Source organism: Pagrus major, chromosome 18 (genome assembly GCF_040436345.1).
Source record: "Pagrus major chromosome 18, Pma_NU_1.0".
Classification (NCBI taxonomy): domain Eukaryota; kingdom Metazoa; phylum Chordata; class Actinopteri; order Spariformes; family Sparidae; genus Pagrus; species Pagrus major.
In genome coordinates, this window is record NC_133232.1 from 34,368,006 (window position 1) to 34,386,778 (window position 18,773).

Below are 18,773 nucleotides of genomic sequence, written 5' to 3' on the forward strand. Positions count from 1 at the left end.
CTACCAAAGCAGTCGGTCCCTGTTTAGATTGTATGAGTCACAAGCTTTTGGTCCAACACACCTCAAGCGTTTTCCATTTCCAATCTCTGACCTACATCCGATTACCTTTATACCTCATACTTTCAACACCCTGCTCCTACTAAAACCTCCAAAATCACAAACAAATTAAATAAAAAAGATTAAGGCCTTTTCACTGGCTGAATAACTTCTGGACTGGCAGCACCACTCTAATTAAAGCGCCAGCAGAGGCCCGGGAGGATTAGAGACTTATTACATAACCTCATATGGACGACTGGGTCCCCAGGTCACACTTACCACCAACATGCTTCACTGGTCGCTTGAGGGAACTTGAGGTGAATCTAAAAGTTACAATTTAGCCACTGACTTGACAGGTTTTACTAGAAAATGTTTATCCTTTGTGAGTAACAGTGATCACTCCACAATGGAAGAATGAGGAGGGAAATTAGAAAAGGAAGCTTTTTCTATTGCTTATTTTGTCACTGCAGAGGTGTTCAACATCTGTTTTTGATGCACTGATTAAGTTTCACAACTGGAGGGCCAATTAAAAGGCAATCCAAAACACTTGTACTGCTTTCCATAATGTGCAGAGACATCCAGCATGACCAGGGTCCTATTGATCTGCCTTGTAATGTTTAAATCTGAACATTCATTCCATATAGAACAAATCACAGCGTTTGTTTACAATAACTTCTGGTTAGAAAACACCCACATCACGCATTAGCTTCATATAATTCAATTCTCTTTTTTAATGCTGCTATTAAGCATAACAAATTCAGACAAATTCAGGCTACGGCTGGTTAGTTTAAAAACTTACATTTGGCTGGTGAAATAGTCAAAGTCTCCGTTTTGTGTCCCTCGGCGCAAGAAATCTGAACCGACAGCATGCTCTTATAAAGATAATGACATAAGACTGAAGCTCCTGCTCTGTGAGGCTTGAAGAGAAATGTTCCAGAGGGGATACGGGAAAGACCTCGGGCCCGGACTTTGGTAGGTTCCTCTCTTCACAGCTAAGCCCTTCTGTTTTCACAAGTGGAGCTGCAGTTGACACAACTGTTGTGTAATACAAAAGGAAGTGGACCAGGCAGCTGTCTGCCGGTACATTCAGAGTTCATCTTATCAAATAAACTGGATCTCCACCAACCGGCATATTTTGGTTTATCATGATGTAACAGTGGTCAACAGCAGCAGGGCGTGTTTGGGAAGCTGAAGCATTACAGGATGCAATCAGATGTAACTGAGCACTCAGGAGTAGTACTTAGAAGTGATAAGTGGAACAGAAAGAGTGGAATTCAAATTATGAAGAATACACAGGGGTGCAATGACAGTGGGCTGAAACTGGTGTTAGTAATCTTATTCCTGTTTTCCCATTCCAACCAGAATCAATCTGCAAAACCCAGTGATACTCTACTGAATATAAGGTAAAAAAAAAGAATATATTTTACGTTTTGTTTGAGTGAAAAAGTTGTATTTCTTAATTAAAAAAGTTACGTACAATAGAAGCTGCTGAGAAGACTGACACCGTCTGAATCTTATGTTAAGATATGCTTTGGTCACATGCAAAGACAACATATAAAAATCTCAAAACAGATTCAGAGAGAAGATTTCGGGGAGGGTTGCGGTACTTTGTCCCTTGGAGGGCCAAAACTTAAACCTTATGTTTAAAGCAAACACCTGTTGTTGTTGCTTTGTATTGTATTGTGAAGATGAAATGTGCAAAATGATACCAAAAAAAAAAGTTTCAATTCAAACATCTTGCAACATCTTACTTGAACCTCATAGTGTGGCCAACTTGAGCTAAATATGAACATGAGTCAAACGAAAAGGTGCTTCTGTCAGCATTTGGCAAATTACCGTTTCTCTTCAGCAACTGTTAAATAAATATTGACAAATAAATACTGATGATGTTCGTTGCTTTCAGTTCACATTTTCCATTAAATCCTGACAATTTCCTTCACTGCTTCTTCTTTGGTTATATTGAAGAAGCAACAAAGAGGACGAACATTATAACACTCAATTCACACAAACACATTTAGTCAAATTCCAGCAAACAAATTCATCACCATAAACATGTGGGCGTGTATGAGTCACATGAATATGCATACTGGATATACTGCCGCTATTATTGGTTTATTATCATTCAAATTTTCTGAAACTGTCGCAGTGGCATCATCAGCATCAGTTGATAACAGAGTGTTTAAGGTTTGTTAATATTATTTCCCTGTGAATCATATATTGGATGTGAACGAACAAAGATCTGAACATCTGTGTTCAAAATAATCAATTTTTATTACCTAAACTTCAGTAAATGACTGAAAAAGTGTGTGTGTGTGTGTGTGTGTGTGTGTGTGTGTGTGTGTGTGTGTGTGTGTGTGTGTCACTCACCGTGCTCCTCGATGTACTCCACGATGTGTTTCACCAGCGCAGGAACCTCATGGCCACTGATTGTGTGTGTGCGAGTCACCTCCTCCAATGGGACGCCAAAGACCCGAGTGGTGCCGGCTGAGCTCCCGCCCTCGTTGCCTGGCAACGGAGACACGCTCTTCCTCATGGCCTCCTCCTCCTCACCACAGCCCCGCCAAGACCTCACGTCTTCGAAAAGAAAAATAAGAGCAGAAGGGGGAGATCAGGATGAGAGTGATGAACGGACATCAGCAAACAAATACTTTCGCTGTTCACAAACAAACAAAAATGAGCACACCACTCTCAAACCTATGGGAGTGGCTCGCTCGCACATTGTTTCTGAACCTCCCCTTCCCATTTAACCAAGCAAGAAGAGGAGGTGGTGGCCAGCAAAGGTATTTATGCCATGTCCTTCAAAGAGGGTAGGTAGAACAGGTAGCGCAGGAGGTCCAAGAGTGCGAGTATATATGAAATCAGTGGAAAGTCGACCACCTACATACGTGACCAATCAGTGAGAAATTCATTTTACAAAATTTCAGTGTCATGTTTATAAAAAATGGTTTAAGAAAACACGGAGACAGATTTAGGTGAGAGCAGAGATGAGCTGAGAGATGATTATGTAGCAGGTGTCCTCTACCTCTGATTGGCTTACCCTAACCTTAACCAATCTCACTCATCAGGCCAAGACTTCACCACCCGTGGAAAAGAAATGGTGTCCGGTATGCTAAATGACACGGTGGCTGAAGTAGCACACCAGGTTTTTTCCCCTGTTAAACCCTGATTCCTTAAAATTTGGGGCGCTGTGTTAAACATAAAAAACATAACCAGATCTTTTCTTACTTTTTTGACATATACTCAATTGAAAACTGTACAGGACAATAAATTTAATGGTTTACCTCATGAACTGTATTGATTTTTAATTTTTAATTTAATTAATTTTGTTTTACTTTTGTGTTTATTTTGAATTTGATGCTCGTTACATGTTTAAAGCGAGTTGGTTAAGTGGGGTAAGGTTCCCCTCTTTGTGAAACACATGATTGTATAGAGGATATTACTACATGGGCTCAGGAACACGTGTTTGTAAACACAGTTTGTTTGTATTTACGTTACGTTTAGCGTTTCAACTTCTTTGGAATCAGTGTTGAATAAAGTAGTATTGTATTAACTTCTTACAACTATCTCTTCACACAGGGGATGTTTTTAATTACACAAACATGATTCAGTGTGGGTGAAAGTCAGCTTTTGTACACTTGTCCAGTATTTGTTACATAATCATTATTTAAAAGGTCATTACTTAAATTAAACTCCCATCCCTCCAGTATTTGTTATGTCCTCCGTCATCATGACTCCTCAACTCCCATGCAAAAGGGATGCTGTCACCGGCTGAGTCTTAAAACAGAATGGAAATCGATGCAAAGCAAGCCAGAATCTGGGACGACGATTTCAGTTTAAAGTTTGACTTTGATGATGGTCGGTTGGTGAGTAATCTGAATGCAAACAGTGGCAGATGGTGTCCACTCTACTCACCGGGGGAGGAGGAACATCACCAAATGATCATCAGAAAATAATCTGGTTTGGCTCCAACTAAATTAAGCTCATGACAGTTTATCTCGAATGATATCACAGCAGTGATTTTGAAAAATTAAAGTAGATCACAATATCAGATTCCTTTCAGTCCTGGAATCACAAATTATGCAACAGCGACAACATTTACGAAGAATACATTGAACACATGCAGGTACTGCTAAAAAATAGGCATAGGTTTGTGCACACACACAAACAGTATAATTGGGCAGTCAGACAGGATTTTTCTGCGAAGACAAAGTGTTCAAAGTGGTCAGCGGTCTGCTACTCTGACTCTACTGATAACCAGTTTAAAACCAGTTTATTGTTGTTTTCATTTTCAGCTTGTTGCATAATATGACAAACCAGCTGATAAGGACAGGGAGGAGGTTTTTTCTCACACTAGGTTTTAGTAACTTGTCTAATTGTGCAGGTTTAGTTCTGACGAGACATTCAGTGTGCAGATGTGCGGATGTACAGCACATCTGTATTTTACAAAAAGTAAAATCCGCATTTACATTAAGAAAAAAACTGAATCAGTTGGTATTTTTAAAAGGCAACTTTTATTGCATTGTTGCCATTGTTGCTTGCTCATGGAGGGCAATGTTGGGTCTGTGTAAATTAATTAAAGAGTATCGTCTTGGCCTGCTCCGACTGAAAAGTGTCATGTGATAACGTTTGTTGTGAATTGGTGCAATACAAATAAAAATGGACTTGACTTGATTTTGTGGCCAAGTTTAGTTAGAAGGCTTTGGATATGTCTGAAGCACAGTTTAAAGATTTTTCATTTTTGTGTTAGAGCTGCGAATGATATCTAAATGAAAGCCCACACTAATCAGAACAAATTGTGTGTTTTAAAAAATTGGAAATCGTACACAGGAAATAACAACGTCCCTTGGCAGATTTTTTATCAGTTGTAGCTAATTAATGTTAATTCTGTGAGTCGGACATAATTAAACTTTTGGCTGTTTGTAGCCAATATGCTCTCTGTATGCCAGTCTGTCCTGTTCAAGTTTGGTCAAAGATGGTTTCCTCAAGAAAGAAGCACCACTCTGTGTCATTTTGAGATATGAAAACACAGAGAGGACTGTGATTTTTTTTGCTGCTTAGATAGACCAACAGAGTGGTGAATCCTTCTCGAGAGAATGATCTAGTCGACTGTAGCTTGTCAATTTCAAACTGGTAGATCGTTATGGGTAAATGACCGACTATGAGAAGACTCTGAATCACAATCTAAAAGATTCCAAGCTGCAAGATGACTTTTAAACATTTCAAATATTCATGTGCAGAGGGTGTGTCAGCATGCCTGTTTGTGTATACTCACCGTGTAGCAGTGAAAGTGTGTCCTATCCTCTCCTCCCCTGACCAGTGAACCGCTGAACCATCTATGGCTGCTTCAGGTTGTGGCAGAAGATGAGCCGGTAGTTCCTCATTGACGGACCGCTAATCCCTCTTGCAGGATTCCCTTCTATCTACACTGATGAGAGGCAGAAAGAAAAGTCGGAGGGAGGCAAAAAAGACAGGGAAATAAAGGCAGAAGAAGAAGATGACGATAGAAAAGAAAGAGTGGGAGAGAGAAAAAGATGCTCAGATTAGGTAACAATCAACATCTCTTTTTCAACTTTCTATTGTAATACAGTGAAACAGTGTTTTAAGATGTTCCATATTTATAGTTTTGACATTTGCTGTTCTCAACACCTGTAGTAAGTGTTTACTAGTTATAGTTTCCCACAGAACAGTTCGATTTTCTCTCGCTCTATCACACTGACCCTGCTCAATGTTTCAGGATTAAAAAGTACGAGTACACTGAACACCCGGATTTTCCAACAGGTTTATGCTGCCAAAACTGGTAATGCGTGAATACCTTTCCATTGAGCAGTAAAAAAAAAAGTTAACATCAACATACAAATCGTGCACATAATCAATATAAAATGAGCTCTGCCAACACAGACATTCACTGCAACATGATGTGTGTAACACAGATAATTAGCTCCAAGCCTCACAAGGTGAAAACATCAAGCAAATGCTTACCAAGTACAATACCTTTTCACTGGATGCTAACGAACCAAATCACACCTACGTATGTCTGTCTTTTCTTTTTTTGTGTGTTTCCCTTAACTAGTTGTTCAAAGTTTCGATCAGAATATCGTTTCTTCTCATTTAGTGTTTTTGATGGTAAAGAATTGTAGTAAACTTCTCCTCTTTCTTTCTAGTTTCTACCTTCCTTTCTTTCTTAACCATCTTCTCTCCGTTTTTATTTCTCTCCTCCTCTTTCCCTCTAATCTTATCTTCCTACTTCATTCTTGGACAAGATGTCAGGTTGTCCAAGAATCTGCTGGAGGCGAGGACCTAACACAATAATTAAACTGACACTGGTTAGGCCAGAAAGCTGTGTCAGTGTGTGTTTGTCGTACATGTCTGTGCATGCCCATGTGAAGTAGGATGTGAGCAAACTGTCACTTTGAATCTGTGTGTGTTAGGTGTTAGCCTGTTAATTGATGCCACCTCATCATGTCAGTGTGTGAGCAGATGTATGGATGCTTGTTTTACGGTTGCTGTACATTTGAATGTGTGTGTGTGTGTGTGCTCAATGAGGCCGCCAAGAGTGCAAAAAGAAAGCAGGATGAGACGAAAAAGGGTTAGTCCACATGGGAACGTGACCGTATGGTAAAATATTAAAAACACAGTTCTACTTTCGAGAGAGTTATGACGTCAGAGAGACGCTGAAAAAACACAAGGCGAGAGAACATCAGAGGGAGGGAGGACGACGGAAAAATACATCTGCTAGGTACAAAATCACATTTAGTTCTTAAATATGAAATAATTCAGAACTTGAGTTATGTCTAATCGTTGAAAGCTGAAAATAACGTGTCTCCACAGAAAAATGAATGAATGAATCATTTAAATGACTGACTGATCGAACAATCAAAGAGCCTTGACAGTTTGACTGGTTTGTACAAATCTGAGCAGTTATTTCATTCTGATCTGTCTCAGTTATCATTAATAACAGACACATTTTTATCCATTATGCCCATCTGAAAATGAATAATGAATAAGCACACGCACCTGGTTGAGCCTGCTGAGTTTTTTGCCTAATCTCTGTTTCAACTGTCTAATTCTTGCTTTACTACTAGAATAAACTGTCCTGCTCCTCCTCATTTTCTCTTCTAGCCTCTTGTGTCCTTTTCCTTTCATTCATCTTTATGCTGCACGTTATGCAAGTCATCCGACCTACTTAGGGGGTCTGCAGCACCTCTACGTCAAGAGGAGCAGAGGAGTAGATCTCAGCAGGAACCGGGATTGTCATTCAGGGAAATTATATCACTCAATTCCTCAACATTTTACTTAAACAATGACCGCTCTGTTAATAAAGTAAAGTAACATGTAGCACAAGTCTAGCCAATAACCAGAAGTTTTACAAGTTTTGGCAACTACCATGTGGAAATAAATTCCTGTGCCGTGGTATGGAAGCTACAAACTCTAAAAACAGCCGTCTGTACGATCCCTGAAATCTTTTTAGATACAAGGAAAAAGCTATTTTAACTATTTGGGGTACAAAGGAAAAACAAGGAGCCAGATCAGCCACAAGTTATTAACCATTCATGCAGTCAAACATTTTTATTAGGTATGAGAATGAAGGAAAATAAAATCCACAGTTAGAATTGGGCGACTAATCCATTAACTGTGGCTTTTAACTTTTGTATTATATAAAATCTAAATCCTTGTCAAGAGCTTTGAAGTACACTAAATGTTTTCCCTGTGTGGGACAGCGATGTTTCAGTTACAGCTTTTAGATGGATGTTTCTTTGGCATTCAGCTCTTTAAAAACTGGCGATTTTATTCTGAACATCATCATATAGGGGCCTCACACATTTAGAGCCAACTGTCTATTAAAAGCTTCTGAAATGATAAAGCACATTTAACTCCAAGCAGATGTACAAGGTTGCTTACACACACATACATTTCTATAATGGGAAGCTCCAAAATTGACTGAAACCTCAGCAGTGTTGAAGGTACTGAAAATTCAGTCGGTTAACCTTTCTAAAGCTCAGGCAGCTCTGAGGTGACTGATTAATCAGTTGCTGCCTTAAATGGCCTCGGTCTGTTCTGGCCTCCTCCTCAGTTTCAAGTCAAGCCAAACAGATTAGAGAAAGCTTCACTTTGATGCACCTGCAAGTTACTTTGAGAGGTTTTCTTGGCTCAGAGTTTGTTATTTTATTATGACTAAATCATAATACTTGACAAATACATTTGCATGAGTCACTTGTACACAGAGGTGGGCAGGATGGACCATTCTGCCAAAGTGGAGGAAGCTTTCACTTATGCCGAGTCATAACATCAGGAATAGACCGGCTGTCAGCCTGGCCGATTATCGGGGCCAATATTCATCATTTTTCCAGCCCCAGACAGCATGATAGCCAATAGCTTCTTTCTGGTGTGATTCACATTCATCGGGGCTAAATGAAACTCAACTCCACTTGTCAGTTCACCAGACCTGCCTGGGTTTACATCACATTGTTCCCAGTTTGACAGTAGATTGTGAACAGACTTTGATTGGCCCTTCATCTACGACTGTCACTTGTAGGGATAAAAGCGTGTATGAAGTCAACTGAACCTGAGCAGAATTTTAAACAACACCTCCAGCAGCTACAGGTCATTTTCTTTTACCTTATCCACCTCCAAAATATTTTTTCTCTCATGCTATCCTGCCATTTTAGGGGCAAATACGGCAAATCCTTTGATATGTTTTATGTTTGATTTGGCCTGTTGACAGCAAAAATCAAAAAGGATATTCAACCTCGCAATTTTGTATGTGTTGCTGGCTGAAGAGCTGAAACATGTTCAGGGTTTTCCTATTACTAAGACTTATTAAACTGGGGTTTCAGGAGTCTTATGTTTGCTCATAAAGGTTGCAGAGTCCTCTAAAGGCATTCTTTAGCCTCTATCCTTTCCAAAACCAACTAAACTGGCACTGCTTGGTCCTAAGCCGCTTTAAAAGCTAGAGAAAATCCCACTTTTGGAGCTGAAATGCTCGTACTGGGTCAGGGCCTTTACTATTGAAATCAAAAAGGTACCAACCACACACCAGATTATTTTGTGCAACAATTTTAGGTCCTGCGTAGCCCAGTACTGTAGTGCTTTTACTGCCAGGCTCAACACACTTTAGCTTTGACAGACAGCTGAGGACAATGACACTCTGAGATTAGGGATCTCAATGTTCCCAAACGAGTGCCTTGTCTGCCATGAAAACTGACCCTAAAAGGCCTCTGTAGCGAGGATTTGGTCAGTAATGGAACAGTCTAGAATGTCTCCGTCTGTGTTTCTTTCTGTCTGTCTGTGTGTCTTAATCCCAGATATCATGCTTGACAACCTCCAGCTCAACAATGGAGGACATTGTTAGAGGGGAAACAGAGAAAGTTAAGGCCGCGCTCTGAGAGAGAGAAAGAGAAAACTAAAGGACAGGAAGGCAAAAGGGCCAACGGATAATATGAGAACAACGCAGAAAAAAGTTAGCAACCTTTTTCATTTCAATGAGGCCACTGCATGTACACAGCAGCGGTGCAGGCAAAGACAACTGAGCAAAAATATGCCGTCACTGGCCAGAGATTTCTGGTTGATAACTTTGTAACGTGAAACGGGTAATTCCATAGTTTACACAGCAACTGTCTAGACTAAATTAACTGTCAGATGACAACTTTCCAGGAGTTGTAAAATTATGTCATAGTATTATAAACCACCATGCAGTGGTTTATTATCTAATAAGCCTTAAAACTCAAGGATCTACTATTCAACTGGCATTTTTGATTGTATTTAATTGACTCGCTCATACCTAAAGCAATATGCCCACAGCAGTTCAGCCTGTCATGTTGGTTTCAGCACAGTGCTGTTTTTGGTCTGAACTCACAGGACGACTTTGGTCCGCGATGGTCGGCCCTAAGCGCTAGTTGGCCCTTGCTGTAGCTTTTTGGCCGGTTGAGCTTGTGGAGCCCGTCGGTGAAAGAAATAACTCTGATTGGCTCTTCAGCTAATTAGTGCACAAGAAGAGAAACGAAAATGCTGAGGCGATCGCTGTAGTATCCTTGAGTTCACCCATTTAACGGTTCAGTTTCTCCTCATTATTTGCCTCCGCTTCTTCGTCGTTTATCAGATATATTCTTGATTAGAAGTAACTATAATAGCGAGAGTGGTGTCAAAAAACGCAGCTTCATCATTCCTATCACGCAGACCCAGAACGTACTAGCTAGCTGGCCGGCGGCTGTAGTCTTTTGCGGTGTGTTCAAGTGCAGCTTTTTGGCCGAGACACAGTCAACCCTTGTCACAGCTAATTCTTTGATGTCTGTCTGGTGTGTCTGGGCCCTGAAGCTACATTCCTGATGTGTCAAACTTCTGTTTTTCTACCGCAAACCAGTGTTAAAGACAACACAGATGAGTGCCTGTAATTCTGATCAGTCTTGTGTAAAGGCAGGTGTAAAATCTGTACCTATCTTAATTCACAGTAAGTTGTCAATGATGACTCGACCACAGAGGTTACAGCAGTATATTTAAATAAGCTTGCTGTATATCAGATTTCAGTTAGTGCTCAAAGTGCACCTGCTCAAAACCACAGATGAAGGCCAGACAGCGGTCTGCAGGGTGGCAGAGTTAAAGCTTAATGTCCTTTAACAGAAAGGTCACAGGTTTAATACCTGCACTACCGTTTGACCTTGTGAAGTTTGCTTCAGAGACACATTTAACATAAATACTGGTTCAGTCATTTTGAGTCAGTCAGTTCACTGAATACTAAACACACAGCAACAAAACAAGCTGAAAAAAACAAGCAGGAAATGTTTATGGAAGACAACATGACCATAACTAAAAACTGGAGCAATAACATCAACAAAAACATAACCTGAATAATATAACTTCTACTGTGAGATCCCCTCATACAATTACAATTAATTATTGAAATAACCACTGCAGATGTAAGCAAAACCCTTCAACAAATACAAAAGTACATTCATATTTCATAGACAAGTTTACATTCTTCACTAAAACCCTAAAGCCTCAGCTCCACCAAAACAAAGTTCACGACCAAATGTGAAGATTAAATATTCACCAGAGGTTATAAATAAGTCAGAAAAATTTCCTCTATCTTGCATCATGTTGTTAAATCCCAAATATAACAAAGAGATCAAAGAAGCTAAACTCTGCATATTCTATCACTGCTGGCCAAGCTGTCATGGTCAACCAACATCAGGAAAGTAGAAAGTGACAGACAGAAAGGTCGGACCACAGGAGCCCTCTTCTGAAGTTAAGATCGATCAGATTTCTGTGTCAAGTCTACGACCCCCAGGACGGGAGACAAGATAAAAAAGGAACATATCAAAGTACATTTTAATCAGTTAAAACCAAAAAAGGTAAAATCTTCTTTGTTCACAAACAAACTGATCTCTAAATTTGTGAGCTGATTGAGTCTGTTGACCTTAAACAGGTAGAACAAGCAGAAAATTACCTCTGACCAACCGAGCTGAACCCACTGACCTCTGCTCTCCAGCCTGAATCCATCAGCCTGAGAACGAACGCCTGGTATTTCTGTATTTGACAATGGTGTTGAGTTGTTGGCTCCATTCTAAAAACATACATCCCGTGACTGTGACATACGCATAACTTCCTTGTACTCTCCAGTGCGCGCATGACTTGACACATCCAAACAAGCACACACCTAAAAAAAGTAGGACACAAACAGTGAAGGTGTGAATGTGGGCTGAATCTGCAAGAGCACAGAGACACACAGATACGAATCTGCTCCATCAATCACCAAACATAAGACTGAGATCCTTATCTGCTTTGTCACCAATGGAATGAAAACAACTTGTCACACTGTGTCCATGAGTTCATGTGACAAACAAATATAAACCTACCAAGAGAAATAAGTACCCGGTTGTTTTATTGTTTGTAGGTTTATCAGGTGTCCTCAAGTGTGTTTACAGTGTGTCAGTTAGAGTTAACCACCCCTGAAAGTAAATTTAAGGTTGGGCTTTTGCTTCTGCGGAGGAAATAAATTCAAGACGAGCAAAAACAAGTCCAACAAATGTCCTGAAATGGAACGTGGGCTGAATTATCTCGTCTGTCAGGTGGACAAGGATTAACACTATCGCAGATGATCAAGGAGGAGCTCAAAAGACAGAAAGATAAAAACCGATGCTAACAGCTGGAGAAAATAATTTTGGACACAGTGATAACTAGTTGGAATTTGTGATATACAGGAGAGAAAATACAGATAAGATGTTTTAGCTGGTCAATGCACTGCATCCCCATGTCCCGTTCAATACGCTCTTATTAAACCTGTCCAGTTATGTTAATTTTCATGTTAAGGTCAATGACGATGTGAGAGCTGATCTGCCAGCTCCCTTCACTGGTGACCGGAGACAGTTTTCACAGCTGGGTGAGACAGTTGGAGGTTGCTGTCAGAGCAACAGCAGGAAGTGGCAGTTTGGTTTTGGTCTATAAAACCATCAGTGTCCATCAGTGTTTCCCAAAGCCCAAGATGACGGTCTTAAATGTCCTCTGCTTGAATGTAAGAAAAAAAAGGCTTCAAGGGTGAGAACTGAATTCTCCTTGGACTAGTGTGTTGCATCTTCAGAAAGTCTTCTTGAGGGTCGTCTCATACATGGGCCAGTATGATGCGCATGTCATTTAAATATACAACACATTTCATGCCATTCTATGTACAGGTGTTAATACTGTGCACACAATTACGACTTTAACTTCATAATGTGTCACCTCGTGGGAATGATCTTATTTTTCAACTAACATTAGGTAAGTTAGCCATCCAGGAAGCTGCATAACAGGAAGTCTAAAAAATAACCTACTTAATACGAAGCGAGTGTTTTCAGCCGCACATGTACACTATACATAGTTGTATCACTCTGTGGTTTAAAGAATGAGGCAATTGCAAATGAAAGCCTGCGGTCTTGAAGCATACCCGTACACAGCAAGGTAACACAACTCCCATTAAAACCCACAAACAAACACGCATACACACCTAAAAAGGCTGAAGGTTAAGTGTTGCAAATGTTGACCCTTAACCTGCTTCTGCACATTTTAAGCTGTCAACCATTAGCAGTGACAGTGAGAGGTGAGGACTGAGGGTGACCAAAAAAGTAAGGTCAAAGGTCAAAAGTAAACACAAAAGTATGTAGACAATATGCACAACAGGAGGAGAGTAAGTTCAAACTGTGAAAACTCTGTACTTAATTACTGTATCCTTTTCTATCTGTTTCTTTAACTGAGTTTGACTGTGTCTTTGTATATTTCACAATGGCTGTTAACCACATCTCAGATATGCGTGCATACTGGCGATTAATCTGCAAAAATGTGCAGGTCAGCATTTGGACGTCAGCCTTATCCATGCATTGAAGCTTTTGCTGGGCAATTCCCTTCACATGCAGTTTCTCCAAGAGGCACTTTTACTCAACGTCTTTGGGATTTTGCCTGGTCACTCATGTTCTTTTCTACTAAGTAAGTCATTAAGTAAGTAATTAAGTTCTCTAGACAAAACATGTTAACAACAGAAAATGGGTTATTAAAAAAAGCTGGCCATAACAAAGGTTTTCTGGCCAAATTTTCATTGCTATATTTGTTGAGGCCAATTGGATTTTTAGTTACTTTAAATATACAATATTCTGAACTAACACTAACACTAATTAATCAAGCCAACTGTTTCAGTTTTTGGTGTTGTTGTTGTTGTTGTGCACCATTTCAAAAATACACATCCATGACAAAGATAAGAAATAACCGACCATGCAACGAGAGGCAGAAAATCGAGTGCTAGTATTTGAAGCCACCACCTCAGTGTTAACTTTTTAAGTCATGTTCTCTACAACTTCAATTTACATAAAGAAAATATCATGACAAAATAAAATATGGCTGCATAAAAGTGATGGCACACAAATGGTAACAAACTATGTATAATAACAACAACAAATATAAAAATAATAATTATATAAATATAGCACTGCATGACATGAGTCAAAATTCAAGAATGTCTTCTAATGAAAAGTGAAGCATGTAGGTGCATCACATAACATGCTCCAACTCTGAATCTGAGCCAAGCTGCCTCTTAGTCTGTCTGTCAACTGTTGTCTGTCGACCTATTTACCTTTGTGTCAGTCAGTTAACTCAGACAAAGGAGAGGCTGTACATACACCCAAGATTTTCAAGCTCTCAAAACATTTTACCAATGCAGCATCTGACCTACAAGGTCACCGTCGTGCAAACATCCATGCAGACAAAAAGCGAGCTGCATAGTGTCCTTTTTGCCCTGCATCTGTACACAACTGGATGTGGATGTGCACACTATCCACCTTTTTTTTACTCTGTCAGTTTATTTACCATGCAATCCTCCTCACCATGCAACTCGTCTATTTGCTTGTTTATCTGTTCTGTTTGCACAATGAACTCTCTTACATGCGGCCTCATTACTGCTGTGTCATTTGTCAATAATTAGTTGACTTTCCTATCCAACAAACCCACTTCTCAATGGGGGTAAACAGCATGTATGGCAACAGCAGACAGAGAGGGATATTAGTGAGCCTGAATCAGAAAACAGAAGCATAGTAATCCATCCCCTAAAATGTACACGAATTAGTGATTTGATCCCTTCAAATTATTAATTTGCAACCCACAACCACTTTTTTCCCCTAAAACACACAATTCAAAGTCAAAATGAGGAAGTAAATGCGGCAATTTGAGGAAACCGTTTACGACAGCGACTTGCAGCTGAATGCTAATTATTTCTGGGAAAAAATTCAGTAATTTTTTGGCACGATTAGAATTAAATCTTAAGTAATAGAAAATGAACTAATTTGAGGTCAAGAAGACTCAAGTAGTGGTGAATAAATGATTAACTTGTGGGTACAAAGTACTAATTAGAGTGCACAAATTATCCAAAGTTCCACTTTTGATAGCCTCGAGGTTTGCAGGATATAGTGGGTCAGCATTTGTTCATTGTTTTGAAATATTTGATAATCTTTTACAGGCGATATCAGCAGGTCAAGTCAGCCTGGGAGGCGTGCATGAAAGATGGATGAAAGGAAAAATAAAAAGAGGAGAGGCAGCGTCATGGAGAATAAACGAGCATCAGAAAGATAATGGCGGAGGCAGATTAGAGGAGAGAAAGTGACGGGGAAAAAGAATAAATGAGGTAAAGAGAGGCAGAGTAGGGGTAAAAGATTGAGGCAGTAAAGCCAGTGTTTGCCCTTGACTCACTAGCAGCAGTTCACTGCCTTAGCCTAGTTTAGCTGCTCCTCCCAGGCTAGCCCTGTCAGTGATGAATTAATAAGCACATGTCTTCAGGGGACACGGGCTTTTTCAGGCCTTGTTATCTCTATCTCTAGTACCAGAATCTTCCCTTTATTTATTTTGGAGATGCAAAACGTGGAAGGTCCAACAAAAATGATGATCCTTTCAAAAGACTTATTCTTATATTATATACAGTAGAAAAAGGAGTGACAAGGCTTCAATAATCTGTCCAACTAGTCATCTTTAATTATTCCTTTGAAGCCTGAGGATCTGATGAATATGGCTGCCTGAGGCAACGAACCCATCTAGAGCTTGTTCCATATACTCAGACCGGTCCAGCCTACCATATTTATTAGATGGCTGAGATAATTAGTTGACTTGCAGAAAATTATAATTTTGTTACTTGATAATTGTTTGAGGCACTTTTCATGAAAAAACGTCAAACAGAGAGTCGAGATTTGCTGCTTTTCTTCAATATTAAATTGAATATTTTTGTGTTTTGGACAGGAGATTTTAATCTACAGACATTTTTTGTGTTTTTTGATATTTTACAGACCAAACAATTAATCAACTCATCAAGAAAATAATCTGCAGATACATCGACGATGAGGATTATCATTATTTATGGTCCGAATCTCCAGCACATCAATCCGATATTGTATTAATCTAAGAAAAGATTCAAGGGTACCGACACTCTCACACGTCCTCACACGTCCTATGCATGCTGTACAGTTACACCCCAGTGCAACCAAAGCCTTCAACAGCTAGCAGTTAATTGCCACTACGCACTTCCACAGCCAGGGTTAAGTGCCCTGCTTAATAGCATTTGCTGAAGGAAGAGGGAGTTTCTCTGACCTGGCGGTCTTCCAGCCTTAAGCCTGCTTCACTGCACTCTTGGTTATCTTAGTCTCCACCCTTTCATGTCATTGTGCACTACATTTTTATGATGGACTGTCATAAAAATACCTCGAAAAACTAGAAAATAAGATCCATTCTTTGCTCGCCTGAGGGGCTGTGACACTGCAAAAAGCCTGCACGCCTACAGTGGAAACAAGTGCAGCTCTGTGTTGGCAACTGTAGGAGTGGAGCAATTTGTTCAGGACATTTGCATGAAGTTTGCTTGGTTGCTATCTGGGCGAACAGTCATGCAGACTCTTCTTTGTTTTTCTGTCTGTTCTATCTCCTTATTGACTCTTTAAAACAGTCAAACTTACTTTTTTTCTGAAAAACCAAAGAAAAGCTTTGGATCACAGCTACTCTTTACATAAATGCCTAATGAAATGTCTGCTTATGCAACTTATTTGCATGTGGGCTTCACAATTTGACAAGAGCTATTTTTAGTGTTTGATCTTTAAGTAATCAAACCAAGCAATGTTGATATGCAACACAGTGAAACATCTCAGATAAAGGACTAATTTAAAGCATGCCTGTACATTATATACATTCAGTGAAGCTCTTATCATGACTGTCACTCTAGGATCATTTTTATGTAGAAGAGATTTTTCTCTGTTTCCACAGTGTTTGTTGGTTGGTTGGTTTGTCAGCAGGATTATACAAAACCTGCTGAACAGATTTCCGCGACAGTTGGATGGAGGATGGGTCTCAGCCCAGAACAGACCCCATAAACTTTTGGTGCAGATCAGGATCCAGGAATTTTTGTTTCACTTTCTTTAACATTGCTTGACAGAGCGTTTTTCGAGGTGGCTGGAATCCTGAGTTCGTACAAAAGGGGAGTGTTGAGCCTTGATGGAGGTATACACTCAACTGAGTGCCATTCTAGTTGTTTACAGGACTTACGATGTAATGCTCCATGTATTATCATTTCTGTTAGCTCTTCAGCGTTTTCACAGTCAACTACAAAATTGTGTCCCTAGTGCTCACTGGCCTAAGTAATAAACTCAGGTTTTCTGGTCAAATGACGGTTCCTCCAACCATAAAGTAGAGCAGAGTGACGACTAACCTGTGTCAAAGGAAAACTTATCTTAAACAGGCTGCACACGGACATTAAATATCACACACACCCGCTTCATGTGATGAAGTTTTATTCCACCTCTGTGCTGCAAAGGAGCTCTGTTGTCATACTTCTGTAACACTCAGGGATGGGTGTGGGGTGATATTAATACAACCATCTGCACTGTTTAAATCCTCTATGTCATATGTTGTTTTTTATTACAACACTGATAATGTGATATTACATTTTCTGGAAAAATGATGAAGAAACTAGATACAAGAACCAGACAAGGATATCTGATCAGCTAATTAAACACCTTTCAAAAAAATACCAAAAAGGCAAAAATACAACATAACCATAAAACTATCAGTCTCAATGACTTACCAGGGCTCAGAATTAGCACCAGCCACCAGCTGGTAGATGTGCTTCATTCATCAGCCAAAAAAAGCACAATGGTAATCCACTGAGCGGCTGGTAAAATTTGAACATTCACAAGCCATTTGGCTAATTTTGCACCCTGTTTGCAACACTGCCCACAAAACTTGTCTAATACACCCTAAGATGTTAAAAGGAACAGCTACCACAGTTTTAATAATATTGCAAATGTACATAATGTCATGGTACATAACATCATATGACTTATACCCTCGTTCAGGCATGAGCTGGATTTATTCAGAAAAATATTGTTTGCATTCGTTATCAGCTCTGTGATGTTTCTGCAAAAACAAAAACTGTAAATGAATAAAAGTTAAATCTGTTATTTATATGTAGGGATGCAATATTACAGTCAGCTGAGGATCTGGATCAGTTCACAACACAGGGGTCATGATACTGTGACAGTTTATTAGGCCTGAGGCATAAAATGTGCACAAAGTGTTTCACTGTGAGTCACAACACAGAACTACAATTCACGGCCACATCACTGCATCGTGGACCAAGTGTGATCCAAACCTTAGCAGAGAGCCGCCGGGCTCAGCCTCGTCTGAGACAACGACATTGAGCTTTATTGATTTAGTATTGATCTTAATCAACTCTCTCTCTTGCTCTGTCTCATGCTGATGGAAATTTCCAGACCACTGCACACTAAAATACCAGCCAGTATGCTTCTGCCTTTGCTGCATTAAAAAAAGATCCCTCTCCATCTGTTGTCTTTATATTCTGTACATGCCTGACAGCTCTATGAAAGCAACGACTGTGCAACTGGGAAGTGGGACTAACGTGAATCAATAAAGAAATCCCAAGCCTGTGGTTAATTCTCATTGAATAAACCATCTTTGCTCTATTATATGTGGACTGAATGAGACTCAATTAACACACAACAAATACTGTAGCGTACACAGAATAGTACAAGTCCTGTCATTTCCATCTGTTTGTGCCTGTGTGTAAACAATAGATCACAACACCAGCTGTGAGAGTACGCTGACACGTGACCGAGCAAACTGACAGTGCAGTCTGAAGGATTTTCTCACAGACCATCCTGGAAGTGGCACGTCCTTTACTTGTATGTTAATATATAATGTTAAAATCTATCCGACTGTGAGTAAGTGGACATTTG

General features: G+C 39.8%; 1 protein-coding gene across 3 annotated transcripts in view; it reads right to left on the minus strand.

The window, feature by feature from the left end:
- Positions 1-18,773, minus strand: part of fam13b (family with sequence similarity 13 member B) — a 75,746-nt gene that overhangs the window by 51,331 nt on the left and 5,642 nt on the right. For 2 of the 3 annotated variants that reach the window (XM_073486325.1, XM_073486323.1), the window contains exons 2-3: positions 5,309-5,456; positions 2,404-2,610 (exon numbers count right to left, since the gene is read on the minus strand). In XM_073486325.1, coding sequence (XP_073342426.1) covers positions 2,404-2,569 — 166 coding nt within the window. In that variant the 5' untranslated portion in view covers positions 2,570-2,610; positions 5,309-5,456. Of the gene's footprint in view, positions 1-2,403; positions 2,611-5,308; positions 5,462-18,773 lie in introns of all 3 variants that reach the window. The other variant, XM_073486324.1, reaches the window with a different exon arrangement.